Genomic DNA, 22,274 nt, shown 5'->3' on the forward strand with positions numbered 1-22,274 from the left:
AGAGTTCAGGGCCCTCACAAACACAATGTGATCATAACAAAGTGTTAGATCATTTATCTTGTTTTAAGTGTTAATTTCTAATTTTAAGGGGTCAACAAGTTTATTTCCAGATTTAATAATCTTAATTTAAGAAATCTTGTCAAGTGAAATTATCTGACCATGCAGCAAGATAATTTCCCTCAGATTTAGTGCGTTTATCTTGTTTTTAGACACACCTTTTTGCAGTGTGTCCATTGCAACAGACTCTGAAACGCAGGATATAAGTTTGGGTGTAAGATCTTAATTTTAGTTTTGAGGACATTGCAAGGTTTACTCAGTGTCTTGTCAAGTGAAATTATCTGGCCATGCAGTAAGATCATTTCCCTCAGATTTAGTGTGTTTATCTTGTTTGTAGACACCTTTTTTGCAGTGTGCACGTCTCAGACAGACTTTTTTGCAGTGTGCATGTCTCAGACAGACTTTTTTGCAGTGTGCATGTCTCAGACTGAGGTCTTACCTGGCCGTCTCCTTCCACTCCATCTCCTGCCCGTCCACTGACAGCAGCTCGTCCAGCTCTGTGAAGAGCTGCGGGGGCGCTGGGCCGTCATCCTCCTCACCCAGGATGAAGCGGATCCTCTCGGCTGCCGGCGAGACTGCAGAGAGAGGGAAAATACTGCGGTTCATAGGCTGACAATGGTGGCCGTTGGGCAAGGGCTTGGGGAGCGGCGTCCCCTCCTCGGCCGGACCCTTCCCAGGGACCTCAGGGGGAGGTGGAGGTGGAGGGATTCTAACCATCACCTCCTCTCCTTTCTCCTCTGTGTCCTCTTCCTTTTCCTTATTCTCCTCCTGATTATTGTTGTTGTTGGACATCTTCTAAAACTCAGCGACCCCCCCCTTCTTCAAATCAGCTGATCCAGCGTTTGCTCCTCAGATAGCAGGCGGCAAGCACAAGCTCACCAGAGTCCCAACGCTGCAGCTAGACCCTCATTAAAGTCTCGGGTGGAAGTGACAGCCGCTCAGCTGCTTGCTCCAACACTTTGTGGAGCAGGTAGGAGGGGGCCGATGGGGTTTAGGGGTCCCCTCAGTGACAGTGTCCCCACAGCTAGCCCCTTCTCCCTCTCTGCCCCCCCTTCACTGTTCAAACAGGCCTCCACCATTGGCCCTCCAGCCTTGGCAAGCTGCCCTGGAGCCCCTCATTAACAATTAGGAAATGGTTCACAAACTGGCCTATTCTCTGGCGGAGGCTTGGCTTTCCTTGCCCTTGTCTCCTCATTTGAATATTTAGAGAGCAACACAAACAGAATTTCAACAGGATTGATATATGAATTGTACATTTCGGTGCTATTCAAACATGTAGCCAATGGTCGACACCATCACAGCTTGTTGCAACGAGTGGAAACAATATTTGAACTCTGAATGGAGAGTCCACAAACAAGCACTGCCCCCTTTCATGGAAGCAGGCCCGTGCATATAGAAAACTGTACACTAAGATGATTGTCATCAGCAACCGACCACACAAGATCAGTGCATGAGGATCATTAGAGCCACAGCTTGTTGTCACATACATTAAACTACGGCATCTCTGCTCAGGGAATCTGATTCCTTGTGTTAAAGAAAATGGTTAAAAAAAAAAGAATTAAATAAATTATAAAAATAAAGGAATTGAGGTAAAGAAAAGTTAAAGTGTTCAGGTCAGATTTTAAGCATCTTGGACTGATTTCAAAATCCACAACGTTTGTACTTGGTTTTTACTAACTTAACCAGCAAAGATTTAAAACAAGAGACATGATAACCTTTGTTCCCATCCAACGTCATTGTGTTTTGCCCTACTAACACTTGGCCTACGGATGAAGACATTTTTCAAAAAATCGGAAGATTCAGTAGCAAAGTCCATTCAAATTCCCACTTTTTCTTTTAAATTGTGATCCAAATAAAGTTTCCACCCTTGAAATATCTGTATCTTTTGTTGCAAATATTCCTACATACAAAAGACAAAAACAAGGATAAACAGACATCAGGAAAAGAAAAAAAGAAAAGAAAAAAAAGAAAAAAGAAAATGGTTCATCTCTTGTGCACATGCTGCATGAGGAGATTGGTGTAAAATCATGTATTTTGCCACCAATATTGTCCAATTTCATTTTGAATTGAGTTAATGTTCCTCTGACAAGCAAGGGGGGAAAAATGAAGCCAAACTGCAGAGCCAAACCTCGGCCAAAAGCCATTTTACAGCAAATTATTTTGAGTTATCAGCTGTGGAAAAACAAACAAACAAACAAGCAAGCAAAGAAGAACAGGTGCTACTAAATAAATGACTGAAGGGTCATCTCCACCAGTTATTCATGAATCCATTTCTAAGTTTGAATGTAAAGTCCTTCATAAGTTCATAAGTATGTAGTATCTAAACTAGCTAATTTCAAGCAAATTTCTAAATCAGGCTGTAGTTTCAGGGCAGATATGTGTAGGTATTCCATATAATCTTATACTCTTCACGCTAAACATGTCATATTTGGCTTTCACTTTGACTGAACATTTGCTCTCACTTTGGGATATATATCGTATATCAATATTCAGCCTTAATATATCAGGATATGACTTTTGGTCCATATCGCCCAGCCCTAACTTGTGCAGAGTTGCCATAGCACGGTACAGCATGGCTTTTTTTTGGCTTTCAATTTGCTACAAAAAGTGTTTTCTTGATAATTAGGCCTCTGCTTAGTTAAATGGCATTGGGATATAGTTGTGATAGATGAGGTCAGAGTTTAGGGCCCTCACAAACACAATGTGTGTCTGTATGGGAGTGATCATAACAAAGCTGCCTGATCTGATTACATAACCCTGTGTTGATACTTTGGCACCAGATAGTTGACTATCAATATTGTTCATATTTAAATGTAACCATTTTATTGGCCATAATGCAGTTATTAAGCTTTTCCCTTTGACACTTAAATATACCTTCACTGCAAAAAAGTGTGTCCAAAAACCAGATAAAAACAGTAAATCTGAGGGAAATGATCTTGCCGCATGGACAGATAATTTTAATTGACAAGATTTCTTAAATTAAGATTATTAAGATCATTATTAAATCTAGAAATAAGCATGTTGAACACTTAAAATAAGAAATTAACTCTTAAAACAAGATAAATTAAAGCTGCAAGCAGCGATGAACTGGCCCGAGCAGAGTGACCTGGAAATTATTTGTTTCTTACCAAGATAAAACAACTTATTATTATTATGTTTTAAGAGTTAATTTCTTATTTAAAGTGTTCAACATGCTTATTTCTAGATTTAATAATCTTGATTTAAGAAATCTTGTCAAGTGAAATTATCTGTCCATGCAGCAAGATCATTTCCCTCAGATTTAGTACCTTTTTTGCAGTGTTACCATAGAAACCAGGAGAAAGTAAATGAATGAAATGATCTGTGCCACCCTGCTCTTAAATGAAGAATGTATTAAAATGTCACAGAGGAAGGACAATAATCCAGTGTAGTCTTCAACTGGACTTTCCCTTGCAGGTGAAGTTTAGACACTACACTAAACATTACACCAACCACCACATTCATCCATTCATTCATTCATTCATTCAGTCAGTCAGTCAGCATTAAGTGGTTCAACAGTAAATGAGGTGCAGTCCTGCAGAGTTCCCCTATTGTGTTTCCTTCAGCACAATAACACCAACAGCAGGTACGAGCCAGACAAGTAGCTGTAAGATTACTAGGTGGGGGATAAACTGTCTGCTGGCACACTCACACAAACATACTCACACATACACACACACACATCCACAAGCTGCAACTAGCTTAAGTCACTGCAACCTGTTTAATAACACCCTGTGTGGAATAATTTACATGTGCGTTTCACACATTTAGCTGACACTCGTATCCACAGCAATTTATGCTGATTACAGTAAACAGTTAAAACAAGCTTTAAATACCTATATGGGCCAAATTGCATGCAAACAATAGCAAGCAGTGCAAAGAGAGGCCCATAGTCTACACAGGGATGTAGGTTCACACACTGTTGTATTCCTTAAATATAGAGTCAAATAAAAAGAAAAGGTAGACAGATGAAGCATCAGCAGCATGTGTTCTTTCTGGAGAGCAGCATGAAATATTTTATTTAAAATAAACCATTATCATTTGTTATAAAACAAGCTAAACAGATGCTAGTTTGTGCGGTCTTCTCTATGAAATCAAGGTAAAGACATCCTGGTGAAGAAATCACGTCTTAGAAGAAACTTATTTTGGCACAAAATCAGGAAAAGCTACCAGACATCCAGTGGTTAGAGATGCAATCTGCTACTTTCATTACCTTTCTGCATGCTCAAACTACAGCCTCTATATTTTTATTTTACCAGTTATTAATAATCACAGATTGAAATTTAGCATTCACACACACTTTCATGATAAAGGAATGAGCAGAAAGGGAAGGAGGGAAGGAGGAAAATAGGAAACCGTTTTCATGGCAAAATTCCTATTCTAGGCTGTCAAAAATAAGTGTAACTTTGAAATAGTTTTGAACCCTCAAAGAGGTAGCGTGTAATTACTGGCAACATGCTCAGGAGGAGAATTTCACTTTGTGCCAGAATTACATGATTTTGTAATTCCAGCAATTATACTTTTTAAGATTGTGTAACATTACAGGTAGACACTGAGTAAACCTTGCAATGTCCTCAAAAAAGATTAGCGAGCTTTCAAAACTGAAATTAAGATCTTACACCCAAACTTATATCATGTGTTTCAGAGTCTGTTGCAATGGACACACTGCAAAAAAAGGTGTGTCTAACAACAAGATAAAAACACTAAATCTGAGGGAAATGATCTTGCTGCATGGACAGATAATTTCACTTGGCAAGATTTTTTAAATTAAGATTATTAAACCTGAAATAAGCATGTTGAACGCTTAAAATAAGACATTAACTCTTAAAACAAGATAAATGATGTAACACTTCTAAATCTAAAGGGTTTTTTTATCTTGGTAAAAACAAATCATTTGCAGTGCAGGTCCCTGGAGAGACTGGCTCCATCCCAGCAGAGACTACTCAGAATGCAGGGAGACCAGCAGCCTGGCAGAGAGGAAGCTCAGGCCAATGCAATGTGGAGTCTGCACAATGACAATGCTAAGCTAACAGTAAGTCTGGGATGTTTCCTTGTGGCCAGGTCTCTATTATCAGCAGAAGGCAGCGGTTGGTAAACCTCAGTCTCATGTAGCCCGTGATGACAGAGCGGGCAGGTGAGGGAGACACTGGAGGTTTATGCAGGGCTGCTCTGAGCATTTTAGGAAATATATCTGCAACGTGAAAGTCTGTGACATTAAGCCAAAACTGTAACTTCTTCACATTCTGTTAACCCTCTGGGGTCTGAGTCTATTTTGGGCGTTTTTGAATACTTTTGATTTTCATGAACCACATAAAAAATGTTTACTATGCCCATATATGGTATCCCGTTTTTCTTCACATATGATCTGACAGTTATTTTCTCACTTTAACCTACTTGATCAACATATTGAGTCCAAAAATCATGAAATCTGAGTTGAAAAATTATACTATTTACTACAATAAAAAACACAAACATGCTCAATGAACTGTTTTGGAACTTGAAAATGTAAATATAAGATACAAATATGAACATATAAAAAGGTCAAATTTAAATATAATAAAGCTATATACAAAAAAGTCCCTGTAAAACATGTATATTTACAGGCTTTTTTTCCTTGTTAGCTGCAACTCTTCAAAACAAACTATGTGCAAAAATATTTCTGTACTATCAAATTAAAACTATCATATCTTTGGTTTTACATGAGCTAGGAATGTCAAACAAAAATTGGGAGAAAGTTTGAAGTCTGTACTTTGGAGTGAATTTGACAGCAGCGCTCCATGTGACCTCTTTTTTTTTGTTAAACATCACATAGACCCCAGAGGGTTAATAATGTTAATTCCTACAATTTAAATGGTTAACAAGGGTTTATATAACCTCTGAGGAACTTAATCGTATGTCAAGTCATATTCCTGATACATGTGCTAAATGCCAATATAATAAGGTACTCTTATTCACTGTCTGTGGGAATGTTCAAAGATACTAAGATTCTGGAATGAGGTTATCAATTGTATGTCTGAGGTGTTTAGAGTCAGGATTCCCTTCTGTGCAAAACTTTGTATACTAGGAATTTATCCCAAAGATTTTAAACATACAAAGAAACAGACTAAAGTGTTGGACTTCAGACTTTTGCATGCCAGGAGAGCTATTGCCTTGAATTGGAAGAGCATGGAGGCTCCTTCTATAAAACAAAAATGGAAAAAAGAACTATGAGAGTGCATCAGATTGGAAAGACTGACTTACATTACCAAAGGAAAGCTGAAGGAATTTGTACAATTATGGGAACCATATGTGAAAATTATAGCATCTGGAAAATAGGGTCATGAAATTCAAATTATCTTTATTATTATTATGTGTATATAAGTATGTCTATGTGTGTGTGTTTATAAGAATATACGTATGTACATGTTGTTTAGGTATGCATGCGTGTGCATGCATGTTTATGTATGTGTGCGTGTATGTATACATATATAATTTCGTGCAAATCTACCTAGTGTGAATGTGTGTGTGTGTGTGTGTGTGTGCGTATGAAGATTTGGGTTCTGCTCTGCATTCTTTAAGCATGTTATCATTTACTTTTGTTTGTTTGCCTTTTATTGTAAATCTTGAAAACTAATTAAACTATTGTTAAATAATGTTAATCCACTTTTAGAATGTTTTAAGCAACAATAACAATAATAATATTTACATATTCCAACCTCCAAAGAATAAAATCAGAAGTCAAAAATGCATCCTCTGAGAACTTGACCCTCTCCATTTATGCTTTCCAGCAAAAACGCAAGCTGGTAGCAAGCAGAGTGCTGGTGGTAGGAGGGAGAGAGGTGGGAGGGTGGGTGAGAAGGGTGAGAAGGGTGAGAAGGGTGAGAAGGGTTAGGGGGTGAGGCTCGCTGCAGAGTGAAAGCAAAGAGGGGTGAGAGCAAGCACGAAAAGGAGGGATGGAAATGAAAATCCCATCGTTCAAACGCAATTTCAAAGCTCTGTGTGCTCTAGCCAAGAGCCATGGGCATACAAAGAGGACTTTGTCCCAGAAGCAGAGGCTCATGGGATAGGGGATGGAGGAAGAATGCCCGCTGCCCGGCAGAGAGCTTAGTGTGACTGCCACTAAAGGCCTGTTCAGTCCCACTCTTGACATGCATCCTACACAAATACCTTCCATCTCCTCTGACCTTTTTGAAAAACTCTGCACTGTATGAGGCTACATGGGATCTAATAGCACATTCATTGTTTGTGACTGTACATGCAGTGATAATGCAACTCCGCGTCATTCATTCAAAGGATCAGTGAGAGTACAGGAAATGTTTTCCATGCCACAAAGTCTGACGCTCAGTATGCAGGGCAGCTAGCACACAGGCAGCGAGCGGACAGGGATTGGGCTGAATGCAGAGTAACACCCAGAGGGGGATTCATTGAAAGCACAGTATTTATACTCAGAACATCGAGCTCTGGTATTTTGTTGTGATAGCTGAGGTGGGCAAGTTCTGATGAGAACATAACAAATACCAGCTGGGGGGACGCACACTGAAATTAAATGGCCTTTAGGCTGTCTGCAGGTATAGTGAATGTACAGCAATGTTTTCTTTGTGTTTTCACTGTAAACAGCCCTATGTGACTCACAGCAGGGGCAAGTTTAAGTTTGTTTACTAAAGGGCCTAAAGCAGGGCTCTGTCCAGGAACACTCAGCATCACCAGCATTTTTTGTGAATCATTTAACCCTCTATGGTTCGGTGTTGCCCCTTTTTTGGCCTGTCAGATTTCTACAATGCATGTTTTTGAGTGATGCGATACTTTAAAAAAGAGGGAAGAGTATAGGGAACCAATAGCAATGCTTTAATTTGTCACATGACCTCCAGGAGGCCATATTGAAACACTATTTTGCAGACTTTTCCCAAAGGAAACAGCTTTGCCATTCTGCGCCACAAAAAATCACTCAAAATGTCATTTTCTGGCCCTTTTTAATCTGGAACAAATATATTCCTACTGATAGGTGAGTAATCCTTCATTTATGATAGTTTCATACACTTAGACTGTTGAAGACATTAATTTCAATGGGTCGTTGGTTCAATGGTTCAATGTTTCCTACAGGCAACATTCAGACAGGAAACCGGTTTAAAAAGTTCCTTTTATAATGTTTTTAAATTTAAAATGTTATGTATTGTTCCCTGTTTAAGCTACTGAATCTTTTACACGTGTTTATTAAATAAATTATGTTAAAAGTTATTTTAAAAACTTTGTTTTTCACAATTTTGCCTACGGGCAACAAACCCAAAAAACTTCCAAAAACGTCCTCTTCTTCTTTTCCTTTTACTGCCCCCACAGGTCACAATTAGAAATTTGGATAGCTCATAAATCTCTCGTGGCACGAGATCTCGTCACACCCCTAGTTACTAGAGATAAACAGCTGTGCTAAAGAGTACAAAAATTAAGCATTCAAATTCTACAATAAGATATCAGAAAATCAACCAACTGGGGAGTTGCAGCTTTTTAAGACAGAGGAGTGAATGAGATTAACTATGTCACAGGTCATTTGTCCTAAGAGATGCTTTCTCTTACAGAGGATTGATTTTCATTCATGTTAGCAGTAAAGTTGTATTGCCTTTCGTTGTGATATGTAGACTAGATTAAAGGACTGTTTATCTGAGTGCATGTCTTGTTGTGAGGCAGAATCAATAGAGATCTTCAGGGCAAGTGTTGGGTCTAATCAGAGAAAGTGTTTAGTGATACAAAATGAAAGCATTCACTAACTAAATAGAGTGAGTCTGTTAAATGAATGATTGTTTACTGTGACACTGGGGTGAGAAGATTTAACAGAAGAGGTGCTCAAAGAGTGTTCAAGGACCAAGGGGTTCAGCTTTTATCAGAAGACAATGCTTCAGTTGTTAACATCAAACAGCAAGACCTTCTTTCAATACTTATAATTACCAATGACAACAATCACATGTTGTGCAATGTAAACCATTAAACCACCTTCAACGTATGTTTAATTCATTAATTAATCATAATTTTATCCAAATCACAATAAGGACAAATGCAATGTCCAAATCAAAGGAGGTGCAACATCTGATGAAGATGAAATATGAAAAAAATCTTTGTTTGGTACAGAGCTTCACAAAAAAACTACAAATAAAATCGACATATTTTGAATATTGCACCATTGTTAGTCTACCAGTGAGCCACTTTGTAGAGTAATAATTGACATTACAATCTACCAATCCTCATCCAATCATCCAAAAGGAGCCACCAGTCACTTCAAAGGTCTGGACAAGGTGGCCGTTTCCATGGTTTCATTCACCGCTATGTAGAGATTATAAAGTCCATACAAAGTAAAGCATATTAAGATCATAACTCATATACAACAACCTCCTTACTTACTACTAATTAGCAATAATTCTGAGGTTATTGAGGCAAAACTCTTAGTTAATGTCTTACTGGTTGTATAATAAGGCCATGCAGAATAAGGCATTAATAACTACTTAATAATGACTCATTAAGAATCAATATGTTACTTATTTGCATGGTAATAAGCAACTAATTAATGTTGAATATGTGTTCCCTAATATAAAGTGTTACCATTATTGGATATTTTTGAAATCATTCTGCCCTACTAATGACTAATTAAGCCAATTAGGCCATTCTGAAAATGTAATATTAAGTAAATGAGATACAGGTGAACAGAAAGCAGATATAAAGAAACAGTGAAGTGTATAGCTAGTTGTACATCTACTACAATCTATTATGTGATGATCTGTAGCCTTAAAATCTTAATGCAAGAACACTTGATTGTCTAGACTGAGAAATAATATCAGCTTTGTCTTATAGTCCTAAAATGTTCCATCTTGGTTGTTTCCTGCAGTAAATAAAGTGCAGAACACAAGAACAAAGGGATAAAGGGATAAAGAAAGGCTGTGGATGTTTGTGGTTGGGGGACGTTGTTGATCTAAGAGTCGATCAATAAAAATCAACTCATCATAACAACAACTCACGTCCAGAAAGACACAAAGTCAAACAAAGTAATGGCCTTGCGAAGGTTTATGTCGTTTATCCAATCAATATCCACAGACCTTTCCTACTGATATCATTTATTTTTTCCTCCGACACTGAGGAATATCTCTGTAGAACATGGGTCCCAAACTCGCGGCCCGCGGGCCAATTGTGGCCCTCGTGATGATATTTTGTGGCCCTCGTGATGATATTTTGTGGCCCCCACCTTGATATGAAAGTTTAATGTGAGTTTTTTATGAATGGCACTTTATTACTATAATTTTGTGTCTTTTTTTATAATTTTGTGTCTTTTTTAATAATTTTGTGTCTTTTTTGGTAATTCTGTGTCTTTTTTGGTAATTCTGTGTCTTTTTAAAAAAAAAAATTGTGTCTTTTTCTGTCATTTTGTGTCTTTTTTGGTCATTTTGTGTCTTTTTTAAAGAATTTAATGTTTTTTCAGTCATTTTGTGTCTTTTTTGCTAATTGTGTGTCTTTAAAAATAATAATTTTGTGTCTTTTTCTGTCATTTTGTGTCTTTTTCGGTCATTTTGTGTCTGTTTTTAAAGAATTTAATGTTTTTTCAGTCATTTTGTGTCTTTTTTGGTAATTCTGTGTCTTTTAAAAAAATTTATTTTGTGTCTTTTTCTGTCATTTTGTGTCTTTTTTGGTCATTTTGTGTCTTTTTTAAAGAATTTAATGTTTTTTCAGTCATTTTGTGTCTTTTTTTTTGTAATTTTGTGTCTTTTTTTAGTCATTTTGTGTCTTTTTTTGGTCATTTTAATAATGCCTCCAGCGGCCCCCAGGTAATTTGAGTTTGACACCCCTGCTGTAGACAATCTGGTCTCACAGCTCAAGACCTATTTCCACAGTTTACAATGTGTGAGCACAGAAGAAGGTTTTACAGAACCTCCCACTTATTTGAGATATGTGAAAAAGTAGTTGTTAATCATTTAAACACCAGCAGATTCATCTGGAGAGGGCTATTAGTCTTTTATAATATATTAACTTTAATTTCTCATGAAAAACTATGGGATGCAACTTCAGTAAGATTCCTTACTCTCAGGGAAAATATTTGGCACCATATGGAGATTATATCTAGCATTGTGAAAGAGCTTTCAAATATTATAGTTTACCTTCAAAATAATAGCTGCAAATGTTGTAACACATATTACTGTTACGATATGAAAGCTGGGTTGCTCCAAAATGTCAAATTTTCAGGAACCAGATGAAAAATAGCCAGGTTTTTAACTCGACCTTTGCATTTATTTAATCAATGTTGATAAATCTCACGACTGTACTTCCATTCCTGAGAGAAGCAGGTTTCCTTCCAATGCAGCAAAAACATTCACTTGTAGATGTATTCACAAAAACATGAATACATCACAGCAGTCTTCAAAAGGTGTTTCTAAAACAAGATAAAAACACTAAATCTGAGGGAAATGATCTTGCTGCATGGACAGATAATTTCACTTGACAAGATTTCTTAAATTAAGATTGTTAAATCTAGAAATAAGCATGTTGAACGCTTAAAATAAGAAATGAACTCTTAAAACAAGGTCAATGATCTAACACTTTTAAATCTAAAGTTTTTTTATCTTGGTAAGAAACAAATAATCGTCAGGTCGCTCTGCTCGGGCCAGTTCATCGCTGCTTGAAGCTTTAATTTATCTTGTTTTAAGAGTTAATTTCCTATTATTTTAATTTATTATTAGTGTTCAACATGCTTATTTCTAGATTTAACAATCTTAATTTAAGAAATCTTGTCAAGTGAAATTATCTGTCCATGCAGCAAGATCATTTCCCTCAGATTTAGAGTTTTTATCTTGTTTTTAGACACACCTTTTTTTGCAGTGTTCGCTTGTTCGACTTTGGGAAATTAAACCCATTTGCATAAGAACCAAGTAATCTTTGTAATCTACATTTGATCCTACAAAGAGGAAGAGGGAAATGCTATGAAAATACATGTTGGTCAGAATGAGCAGGGGTCAAACAGCCCTGCAGTGGACACACATGTAAGCAGGAGGATGTACTCTCAGTCCCTGCAGCGTCCATCTGACCAAACAAGAGGATTTCAGTCCAGACAACAGACAAGGGCCTTCCCCCTGGGGGCGGCCATGTTTCCCAGAGAGAACAACACAATGGATAACAGGAGGACATTAGGTATACTGCATGCCTGTCAGATTCTGCATGCCTGCAGATTCAAGTTTTAGTTGTTCAAATATTTCTCAAAGGCAGAGCTGCTCTAGAGTTACTTTACCAGCAAAAGTTGGTTAATTGGAGAACTGACTGGAAAATAAATCAATAATAAATGGCTTTTATTTCAACTGTTCATGACATTCAGGATGTTGGAAGGCCAGTAAGGTGGCTAACTAGCTTCCCCAGGTAGCTACAGTGGTTTGCAAAAGTATTCATCCCCCTTGGATGTTTCACCGTTTTGTTGCTTTTACACATGAAATCATGCTCAATGTAATTTGGCCTTTTAAAAATAATTTGAAAAAAAAAATATATATATTTAAAAGGTGAAAAAAAAGTTGGTAATATTTTTTCTACATGTCCTAAAACCTGTCTAATGTCATGGGGTCCTTTTTGAACCCTGAGGACCATGGGTGTTATTCTTTTTTTATTTTTGCTGACATCCAAAAATGAACAGTGCTTTCAAAACACAAGTTTCACTAAAAGTTGACATAACCTACTCTGTGCATTCCAATCAAGCAATTATTATTTCACTATAACTATTGAAAAAAATATTCAGGTTTGATTACTTTTTTCTCTCTCTTGACATCAGGCCTAAGTTTGTATATGTTTGACTAAAATTGACCAATTAAAAAAATGATATATCAATTTGTGTAAAATCAACAGAAGGGTGTATGAATACTTTTGCAAACCACAAGTCCTACAGCATGCTTTGGATTTCCCCATTACTAGATATCAGGCTTTAGAAAATCAAGCACTGTCAGGACAAAATAACCAAATCTAAGCCTAAAATAGTGATATATCATCAAAATACCTTAATTCTACACCTCTCGTGTAAAAACTGTTTGCACTAACCAGATCCTGCAAAAAAACATTCAATTCTTGGAAGTCATAAGTGAGTCAGCTGAGACTAACAGTCACATGACAAAAATTCAATGAATCTTCGACTAAACTGCAGTCTGTTTGCACAGAGCAGAGGGAAGAGGACAAGAGAGGTTGTTCACATGTAAATAATTCAGTATGTTTAGCATATGGAGTCCACATTTTCTTCCAATATTGTGGGCACTTGGAAAAATCCTGTACATACAGATTCAATTTTTTCCAATTTTGTAAAATAAATAATCAAAAGGATTCAACTTGCAAGACAGAATATATCCCCGTTGATGAGGATTTTCATCTTACAGTCACAGATGGTGTGTTTTAATATGATGTTTGCGTGTGTCACAGTGGCATCTCTTTATTTTTTTGATTTGATAAGAATTTATAATCTATTTAAAACATTTTAAGGTATTTTCTGACATTTTTCGAGACACTGTGAGCAACATTCATTACCGTAAAACGAAAGTTTTTCTTCTTTTTTATCTTTGGCAAACACTTAAATATGCTCAAGGGTAGCTGGTATTACCAAAATGTATTTTATTAAAATATACACACATTTTAATGCAAATGATTCTGTCATTACCGTGACATTTAACCATTTTTTCTCATCAATTTTCATTCAGATTTTGTTCTTTATACATTGTTAAAAACCATTATATTTTAAGAACACAAAAAGAGGTATTTATTGAAAATTGGCAAAAATGGATTACATATGTCTCTACCATAAAACCAGATTTCAGGTAATCTCAGATTAGATCAGAATACTTTCATTTCTTTGTACCTTTCCCCTTTTTTTTTATTTATTTTTTTTTTTATTTTTGGGTGTTTTCCAATCCCCTTTTGTACGCTTTTACTTTTCCCTTGATATTTTCTGTATTTGTCTATAGGCCTTCATGTTGATTGTTTGTTTGTTCATTTAAAAAAAAAAAAAAAAAGTTAATGACAAAAAAAAACAAAAAACATTATATTTGATTATATTCAGTCAAATTATACTTTTTTTAAACAAATGTATATTTATTTTTATAAAGTTTATTAAATATTTATTGTACATAAGTGTGGTAAAACCATGACATTTTTATCTGGAGGCATTACAGTAATGAATTTGTGAATCAAAAATATGTTTAAAAATCTAGAAAATATTATTTTAACACAAAACAATAAATCGTGCCTCATTATGGTTATATTGTTCATTCATATAAAAGTGAAATATATTTAGTTTAATAAAGTATGTCCTTATAATCTTCACAGACAGAACTTAGACTGGCTTCATGACAATCACCCATTAGGAACAAAACACTTATATTCTGTTAAACTAAATAATCAGTAATTCATTTTAAAAAGGCACTCGTGGCGACAGCGTACTTCACATTAAATGGAGTATAAATGGTACAAAAGTCTGTTTACATACAATAAAGTAAATGAACCACTGGCTATAAAAATAATACCAACTGTACCGCTCTGTCTGTGTTATGATGTCTCACTGCGCGCTTCATTAACACTTTAATTCCATGACAGATTTTTACATAACAACAACAGCATTCACCCATCTCGCCCATATGGCCCAGCAGAGCATCACAGTGTTGACTGTTAACAAACAAAGCTCACGTTCTCAACATCACACCAACATAGTCGCATTTTCCATCAATGGAGAATCATCAGTGTTGCTGTAAACAAATCCCTATGTGTAGGGTTTCACGTTTTCTCATCTCAGCCTGACTTTTAGGAATCAAGAATCAGGTTTTTCACCTTTGACACAAATGTTTTTTTGTATTTTTGCAATGTTTTAGCAGGTAAAAAAGAAGATAAATGGGTATTTTGAAGGACTAAATGCAGTTGGGATAGAATAGTCTTGAAGGGTAATCATCCATTAAATAAAATAAAAAGGTGAGTACCTGAAAATATATATACCTTCACCACTATACCGCCCTACAAAGTACTAACTACAGTAACTACATAAAAGGTAAAACTGACAAAAACTGCTTTAAAGTATTTTAACGTGTTTTAACTGGCCAGATAAATTGGTTATATGTAGATAAGTGATATGACACTTATTTCTACATGTATTGATGATGTAATTTTTATGCTCAAAAATCATGACGATTTATTTGACCTTTGACCCCGAAAACGTAGTTACTGCACTGCTGTAAAAGGTTCTAATATTAATGATAGAGTGGAGTAACAACAATGCTGTTGTCTTCTTTCAGCTTTTATATTTTGTTTTCAGTGAATAAACATTTTCAAATTGATTTTGTTATGAATGTATTTAAAAGTGTTAAACAACTCTATTCAAAGATGTGCAAATTTTAGACTTAATATTATAAAGAAATTTTATATTTTAGTCTTAATATCATTTTATCTCACCTTTTTATTTCATCACTATCTAGATAATAATCTCCCTATCAAATAAACTTATAATTTCTATTATTTTTATGTTTAAATTAGTATATATAGTGCAATTACTGCTTTGTTTTGAGTTGGATTTTGTGGTTTTTATATCATTATTTCTCTGAAAAAAAGCAAAATTGAAATCTAAAACTTTGTCTCAAGATAAAACAGACATAAAGGAGTTCGTTTTTAGTTATACCTCAATTTTGACCAAAAATATAGTTACTGCAATTAGACTTTGTAGGACACTATACACATCTACACAGTCAGTGTTTTTAATGTCTTCTTATTCATCACTTGACTATCTATTTGTCACTTTCTTCAGGATACTTAATCACAGATATTTGGCTGATTTGGAAATATTTTTTCTACCTCAACCTTTTTGGTTTGTCACATCTGTAAAAATTAATGGAATGTTCAGTTATGAGAAGAAACAATCACGCTGTTTTTTACTAGATAATCTCGCACCTTAATGCATCACCTGTGAGTCTTACTAAAGGCATTTGATAAATGAGAGGGAGGACTCTGCATCAGGTGACCACAAACACAACTCCCTAACACTTCTCCACAACGTCGTCCAGGCTGTGATCCATCTTATCTGCAAATACAGGCAGCGGTTTCAAAAAAGACTAACTTTGTTAAACCATGTGTGAGCAAATGAACCAGCAAGGCCGAAGAGTAACGGCAACACTGTTTACACACAACAAGTTGGAATATTTACCCCAACCTAAAGCAGACTTCAGACACAATCCACCATTGTTAGCAAGTAGAATACTGCCAGGTCATCTAAATGTTCAGTAACCACTTGGGTTTAGGGTTAGGCTTCCAACAGGGAAAGAAACAACATGGTGTTCTAAAATCTGTAATAAAAAGTGGAGATGTGTCATCTGTCTGTATTTACAGTCAATGGAGACAGACAGATGGGCCTTTGTCCCAGCTGACTTAGCCACAACTTTCTGTTTTCATGTTTGAAGCCAACAGGGTTCTGGAAGAGCTTTTTCAAGATCATGTCAGAGGTTTTAGGTGGAGCTATCACTCCCTGTCTGCTCATTGCTATTTTTGGAGTTCCCTCAAATTATTCAGAATTCAGTAAGCAGATATTAAATGTTTTAGCTTTTGCCTCTCTGATTGTCTGCAGGCGTATCCGAGGCCGGCTCTATGCTTGGGCAAGATAGATGTAAATAAAATAAATGCCTTGCCCCCTAAAATCAAAATTTTAGAAGTTGAGAAAGCACATTTTAATATACTCACAACATTAATATACATTACAATTTGACAAAATTATCAGCAGTAGCAGAAAAATCAGCCGAAAAAGGGACAAACGATACACGATTGTTGGTTGAAATCTGGATGAAGGATGTTTTATTTTATTCATTTATTTTATTTTTATTTTTCAGTTTCCCCCCCCCGAGGGATTGCCACCTTATTGTGGTCAGGGGGTTTGCGTGCCTCAGTGACCTTAAGAGCTAAACCAGCAGGAGCTTAGTCTTCAGGTCTGAAGGTAGAGGCCTGACAAAGTGGAATCCACTTCTCCAGGTTGGGGTTGGACACATAGAGCCCTTTCAATGAAGAAAGCATCATTACTAAAAGCACAGAAACAAAAGTGCTGCAGCATGATGTGTCCACATGATGCCCCCTTCACATCTCTGTCTGCCCCCTCATATACGCTGCCTAGAACCGGCCCTGGGCGTATCCTTCTACACTGGAAGTTGCCTAAACCCCCAGCAGAACAATCTGCAGACTGACCTAATGTCATTCCTTTAATTAGAAATAATCAAATTTTCACTCCGAGGGTCAACTGAGATATTCTATACTACACGGCAGCCTCTTATCTCATATTTCAATAATGTAGCTACAACTCCTATGGTGTAGGAGTTAACAACACTGTCTGTTTTTTTTTTTGTCCAGCTGTGCTCTGACATCAATATGAATGTACAAATGTAAGGTGGTTGATGAGATATTCTATTTGAAAAGTGGGGGTGGGATAATGTTTTGTATGTTTTCTACTTGTTTGTTTGTTTGAGGGGGGGAAAAAATCACGCATCTATTTGTAAAGGTCATGTAACATGATGTGATGTGTTTCAATAAACACATTTATAAAAATAAATATAAAAATGGAGACAGGCAACCACTCGTCCAACTACAAGCTGCAAAGAATTGTCTTCAGGGTCACTCAGACGAAAACTACAATTATTTCTATGAACAAAGAGGTTGTTGATGAAGAGGTTGCAGGTTACTGCAGTAATTTATCTTCACGGGTTCCCAATCTTGAAGTCAAGAGCCTGCATTAAAGCAGGATGAATCTCTGGGGTTGTGAGACCAATGGTAATTAAGAATGATTTCTGTTTAAAAAAATCAGTTTCACCTTTGAGCCTCTAAAAACTACTATAACAGCTTTATGAGAAGTGAACATAACTGAGGTTGAACTGCCTGAAGCACATGGACATGATCACAGTGGGTCAATGATGGGGTTGCTTGGCTTTAAAGGTTCACAAGCACTGAATTTTAGACTAAACCTTAAACAGGTTCATTAGAATCTTAGACAGAAAAGCTCAAGCTACACTGCTCTTCTCCTTCCAATTCAGAACAGCTAGCAGCAAGATATCTGAACCTCCAACATAACCTCAATAATCACTTCTTCAGTCACTTTATTACAGACCTGTGTGTCCACAAAGTAGCTTGATACCTCAGACTGTGGTCAAGGAATATACTGAAAAATCTATAAAACTCACAATTTATACAAAATATGCATCACCACAGTCAGTAGCAACAAGCAGATGGGCTGTAATCTACTGTCTGATTGGATTTATGTCCTGAAGAAAATCCCCCAACATCAAGTGATGTGTACACATTGTAAAATCCACTTCTGGTGTATTTAGGTCCTCCTGTCACTTCATGTGCACACAGGCATGTGTAAAATGACATTGTGTTGACATGACAGTGGCCTTCCTCATTAATGGATTTGACAGAAAGCAAGGGCATTTTAAGCCTCATTCACAGAGGACTACTGTTACAGTATGCATGGACCTAGGGCTGCACAATTAATCAAATTTTAATCGTGATCACGATTTTGGCCGCCACGATTAAATTAACCTGATCGTCGGCGATATTTCCATTTTAAAATGCGGCTCTCCTGCATATCTAATCAAGCACTTTCTACACCAGTAGTCGCAAAGTTAAGGTTTCATGTCGCTGCCTAAATAAATAACGAGCAAGCGCTAAGCAGGATGTGATGCCACAACAACACACGCCATTTGTAAAAGCCGGTGAATCGGTGTTGCCAACTTAGCGACTTTGTTGCTATATTTAGCAACTTTTCAGACCCCCTTAGCGAATATTTTTCAAAAAAAGTGACTGGCAACAAATCCAGCGAGTTTTTCTGGTGTTATTGGAGACTTGTAACAGCACAGTCCTCCTGCAGCAGTCTCTCCCAGCTGCAGAGCCGGAGGGGATGTTAACCCCTTAGCATCCAGTCTGCAAATTGCTTACAGGCTAACAGTTAGCTCTGTGGCAGTACAGTGTGTATGTGCTGCTGCTGCAGGAGGTGTTCACTTAGCGATCTCTGTTTGTTTACAACAAGCACCAGACACTAAAAACTGTTCCTATTGTTTGTTTAAAAGTGGTGCAATAAAAATACAGATGTTTTCCCTAACATGATGAATAATCATGATTAATAATCGTGATTACATCCATTCATCCATCCATTCTCGTCCACTTATCCGGGGCCGGGTCGCGGGGGCAGCAGGCTAATAATCGTGATTATCATTTTGGCCATAATCGTGCAGCCCTATGGACTTCATTTAAACAGAGAATTACCCTCCACTACTGTCTGTATTACAACACAGACAAATCTGTTGTTCCCAACCTTTTTGGCCAGTGACCTTCTATGTCTATGAGCCCTTCTCATACTGTGGATAGCTTTTTTGGAAGCCTCAATTAAGTAAAACTCTTCCACCAAAAAAGATATGAAAACGTCAGAGAGAAACACAATTGTCTCAATAAGCAATATGCTTCTTCTTTTTTTTTTTTTTTTAGCTTTTCTCAGTTGTTCATCACCTTGACACCCTTTAGATCCAGACCTCCAGACCTCAGAACTATTGTCATAAATTGTACAGTAGTTTCATTTTTTCATGACCTCTGTGACATTATAAATCCCTGGGCGCTGACTACAGATTGTATTAATGCATTTTGGACTTCAGTCTTATACTGATTCAAACTTTAACTTGAGCATTGCGGAGAAAAAATGCTGAGTAAGAAAGAGTTGGGCTTACACTTTAACTGAGTGCCACCCAATGTAACCTTTCCCTCCTCCCTTTCCTTCTCTAGTTCCCTTCGAACTGGCCGGAGCTCTTTGTCCGTGCACCCACAGATCAAAGCAGCTGTGCCTGAGGGCATATCGTCCTTTACACTCTTTATGGGACAGAGGAAGCTCCAGTCAACCAAGAACGCGAGCATTAACACATATAGATGCCGACACATCGCCACGCACACAAAGACCGACACACTTATGTCTACAACCAAGGACAAAAGCCCAGGAAGGCATGCACTTACACACTGTACTCAGGAGACTCATATCAGCACCAGAACAATCATGTCTGAGGAGCCATTACTTCAATGAAAACTCACTCTGCTCTGTCCAAACACACTCGTCAGTCAGCAGGACATGCACGGCTATTTCTGGCCACTAAGTGGACTCAGCAACTTCTTCGGGGTCACAGAGAGTTACAGGGTTTTTTTTTTCTGGAAAACAGAGCACTCTTCAGCAAAGACAGACAGGACGCCTAATCCGCCTGGACATGGAGTCCGTCAGAACTTACTGAGAGGTTTGAGGATGCTGTTGCTGGCCTCATCGTTGTTTTCTGTGTCCGACTTGTCAGAGGTGTTCTCCGTCAACTTCTCCTTTCTGTCCTTGTGTCCGGCTCTCCGGCGGTGACGCCTCCGACGCCGGTAGCTCTTGGGCACATGCACGCCGATGTAAATGGTGTGATGACCTGCAATAAGCAAAAAAAAACAAAAAACAGATGAACTCTCTGGCACCAAACATCCTGACAAATACAGCTTGATATGATGCTAAAGAGACTCGTTAACTTCACAGCTGACTTCCTGCAAAATGACGAGTTGTAATTAAAATCCCTATCAAGATTGGAACTCATTGTTTTTTGCCTTTATTGCCTTTATGCACATTAACAGGCAATTAACATCACAAAGGAAAACAAATCAAAACATCTTGAGATTGGGTCTCATCTGTCACACAAATGGCACTGTAAAGGGTATTGCACATATTTCATCTGGTTCTGTATTCCAAAAAATAAAATAAAAAGGGATATTTTAGATAATAATAGTGTATAAGAGTCTTAAACGATATAGTCGGTAACTGGGGTGCACCTTCTCATAAAAACAGGTACTTTTAGCTGTAATTGGGCAGTCATATATTCCATCATGTTTTACTTTCTGTAACCACTGAGTGATCATGGGGGTCTTCATCCAATTTATAGTAATAATTTTTCTTGCAATTATTAACAAAATGTGTAATATATAACATTGTTCTGTGGTAAACAGGTGGTCAGGAAACACATCTAATAAAAATAACAAAGACTCCATTGGAAGTTCCACTGCCAAATTTTTTTCCAGTTCTTCTTTGACATTTTTCCAAAATGTTTGTACTTTCGGGCGGTCCCAAAATATATGAGTATGGTGGCCGACCACGCCACAGTTCCTCCAACATTTGTTGCTGGGATTGATCTTGGAATCAATAGTTGTTAGTGGCGTTCTGAAGAACCGAATATTGACCTTCCAATCAAATTCTTTGTATATTTGGCTTCCAACCACCTTATGGCAACTGGAACATATGGAGCTCAGTGTTAAAGTATATTTCTCAGATCACAACTTCCCCTGTACCTTTTTGCCCTACGTTATGTATTTTAGGTATTTATCCAGATCTATATGTACTTTATCTTGTAATGAAAGAAAAATGGTTGACCTTTGTTTACTACAGGCCAAACGCTGTATTGCATTACGTTGGAAGAATGTTGGTTGCTCCTCTTTTAACCACTGGTTAAATAACTTAACATCGAGTTTGGCTCTTGAAAAACTGACCTAAATTGTTGGAAAGAGGGCTTCTGAATTTTATAACATTTGGAAGATATTTCTGGAACTGTTGAGGAATGCAGATAAGGACAATAAGATAATGAAAAATATCTAATTTGTTGTTGGGAATGTAACCTACAGTAAGAATACTCACCACAGTTTAATTTTTTCATTTTATTTATGTGTTTTTGTTATTTATTTTTTGTTTTCTATATTTATTTATTTATTTAATTATTCATTTGTTTTGGTCCTTTTCAGTATTATTGATATTTTAATGATTGTTTTCATTGCTGCCAGTGAAGTTTTGGTTGTTGGATGTTGTTATATTAACACAAAAACCAATAAATATATGTTGAAAAAAAATCCCTATCAAGAAAAAGATTCAAAATGCAAGATGCATCAACATTTAACAAAATCAGGATGTTAGCTGTGAAAAACAAGTAAAATACAACATGATCCTAAACCGATCTTGGCTGCTTCTCCATACAGTTAAAGAGGGAACATTCTCACGTTCTCCGGCCAGCGTAGGTTATAAAGGTTGCACTACACTGTCAAAACAAACATTTGAACTGAAAAAAAGTAGCAGTGAAGACGCCATAACTGCTCGCATGACTACATCCCTGTTATTCATGTTGGCACAACACCAAGAAGACGTGCAGTTTTACATGTAGTTGAGTGGT

The 22,274-nt window shown here is 36.9% G+C and overlaps 1 protein-coding gene across 3 annotated transcripts in view; it reads right to left on the minus strand.

Moving 5' to 3' along the window:
* Window positions 1-22,274, minus strand: part of slc4a4a (solute carrier family 4 member 4a) — a 99,805-nt gene that overhangs the window by 65,144 nt on the left and 12,387 nt on the right. For all 3 annotated transcript variants that reach the window (XM_059338152.1, XM_059338151.1, XM_059338150.1), the window contains exons 2-3: window positions 20,325-20,498; window positions 497-632 (exon numbers count right to left, since the gene is read on the minus strand). In XM_059338152.1, coding sequence (XP_059194135.1) covers window positions 497-632; window positions 20,325-20,498 — 310 coding nt within the window. The remainder of the gene's footprint in view (window positions 1-496; window positions 633-20,324; window positions 20,499-22,274) is intronic.

The sequence above is a fragment of the Centropristis striata genome, chromosome 7 (genome assembly GCF_030273125.1).
Source record: "Centropristis striata isolate RG_2023a ecotype Rhode Island chromosome 7, C.striata_1.0, whole genome shotgun sequence".
Classification (NCBI taxonomy): Eukaryota; Metazoa; Chordata; class Actinopteri; order Perciformes; family Serranidae; genus Centropristis; species Centropristis striata.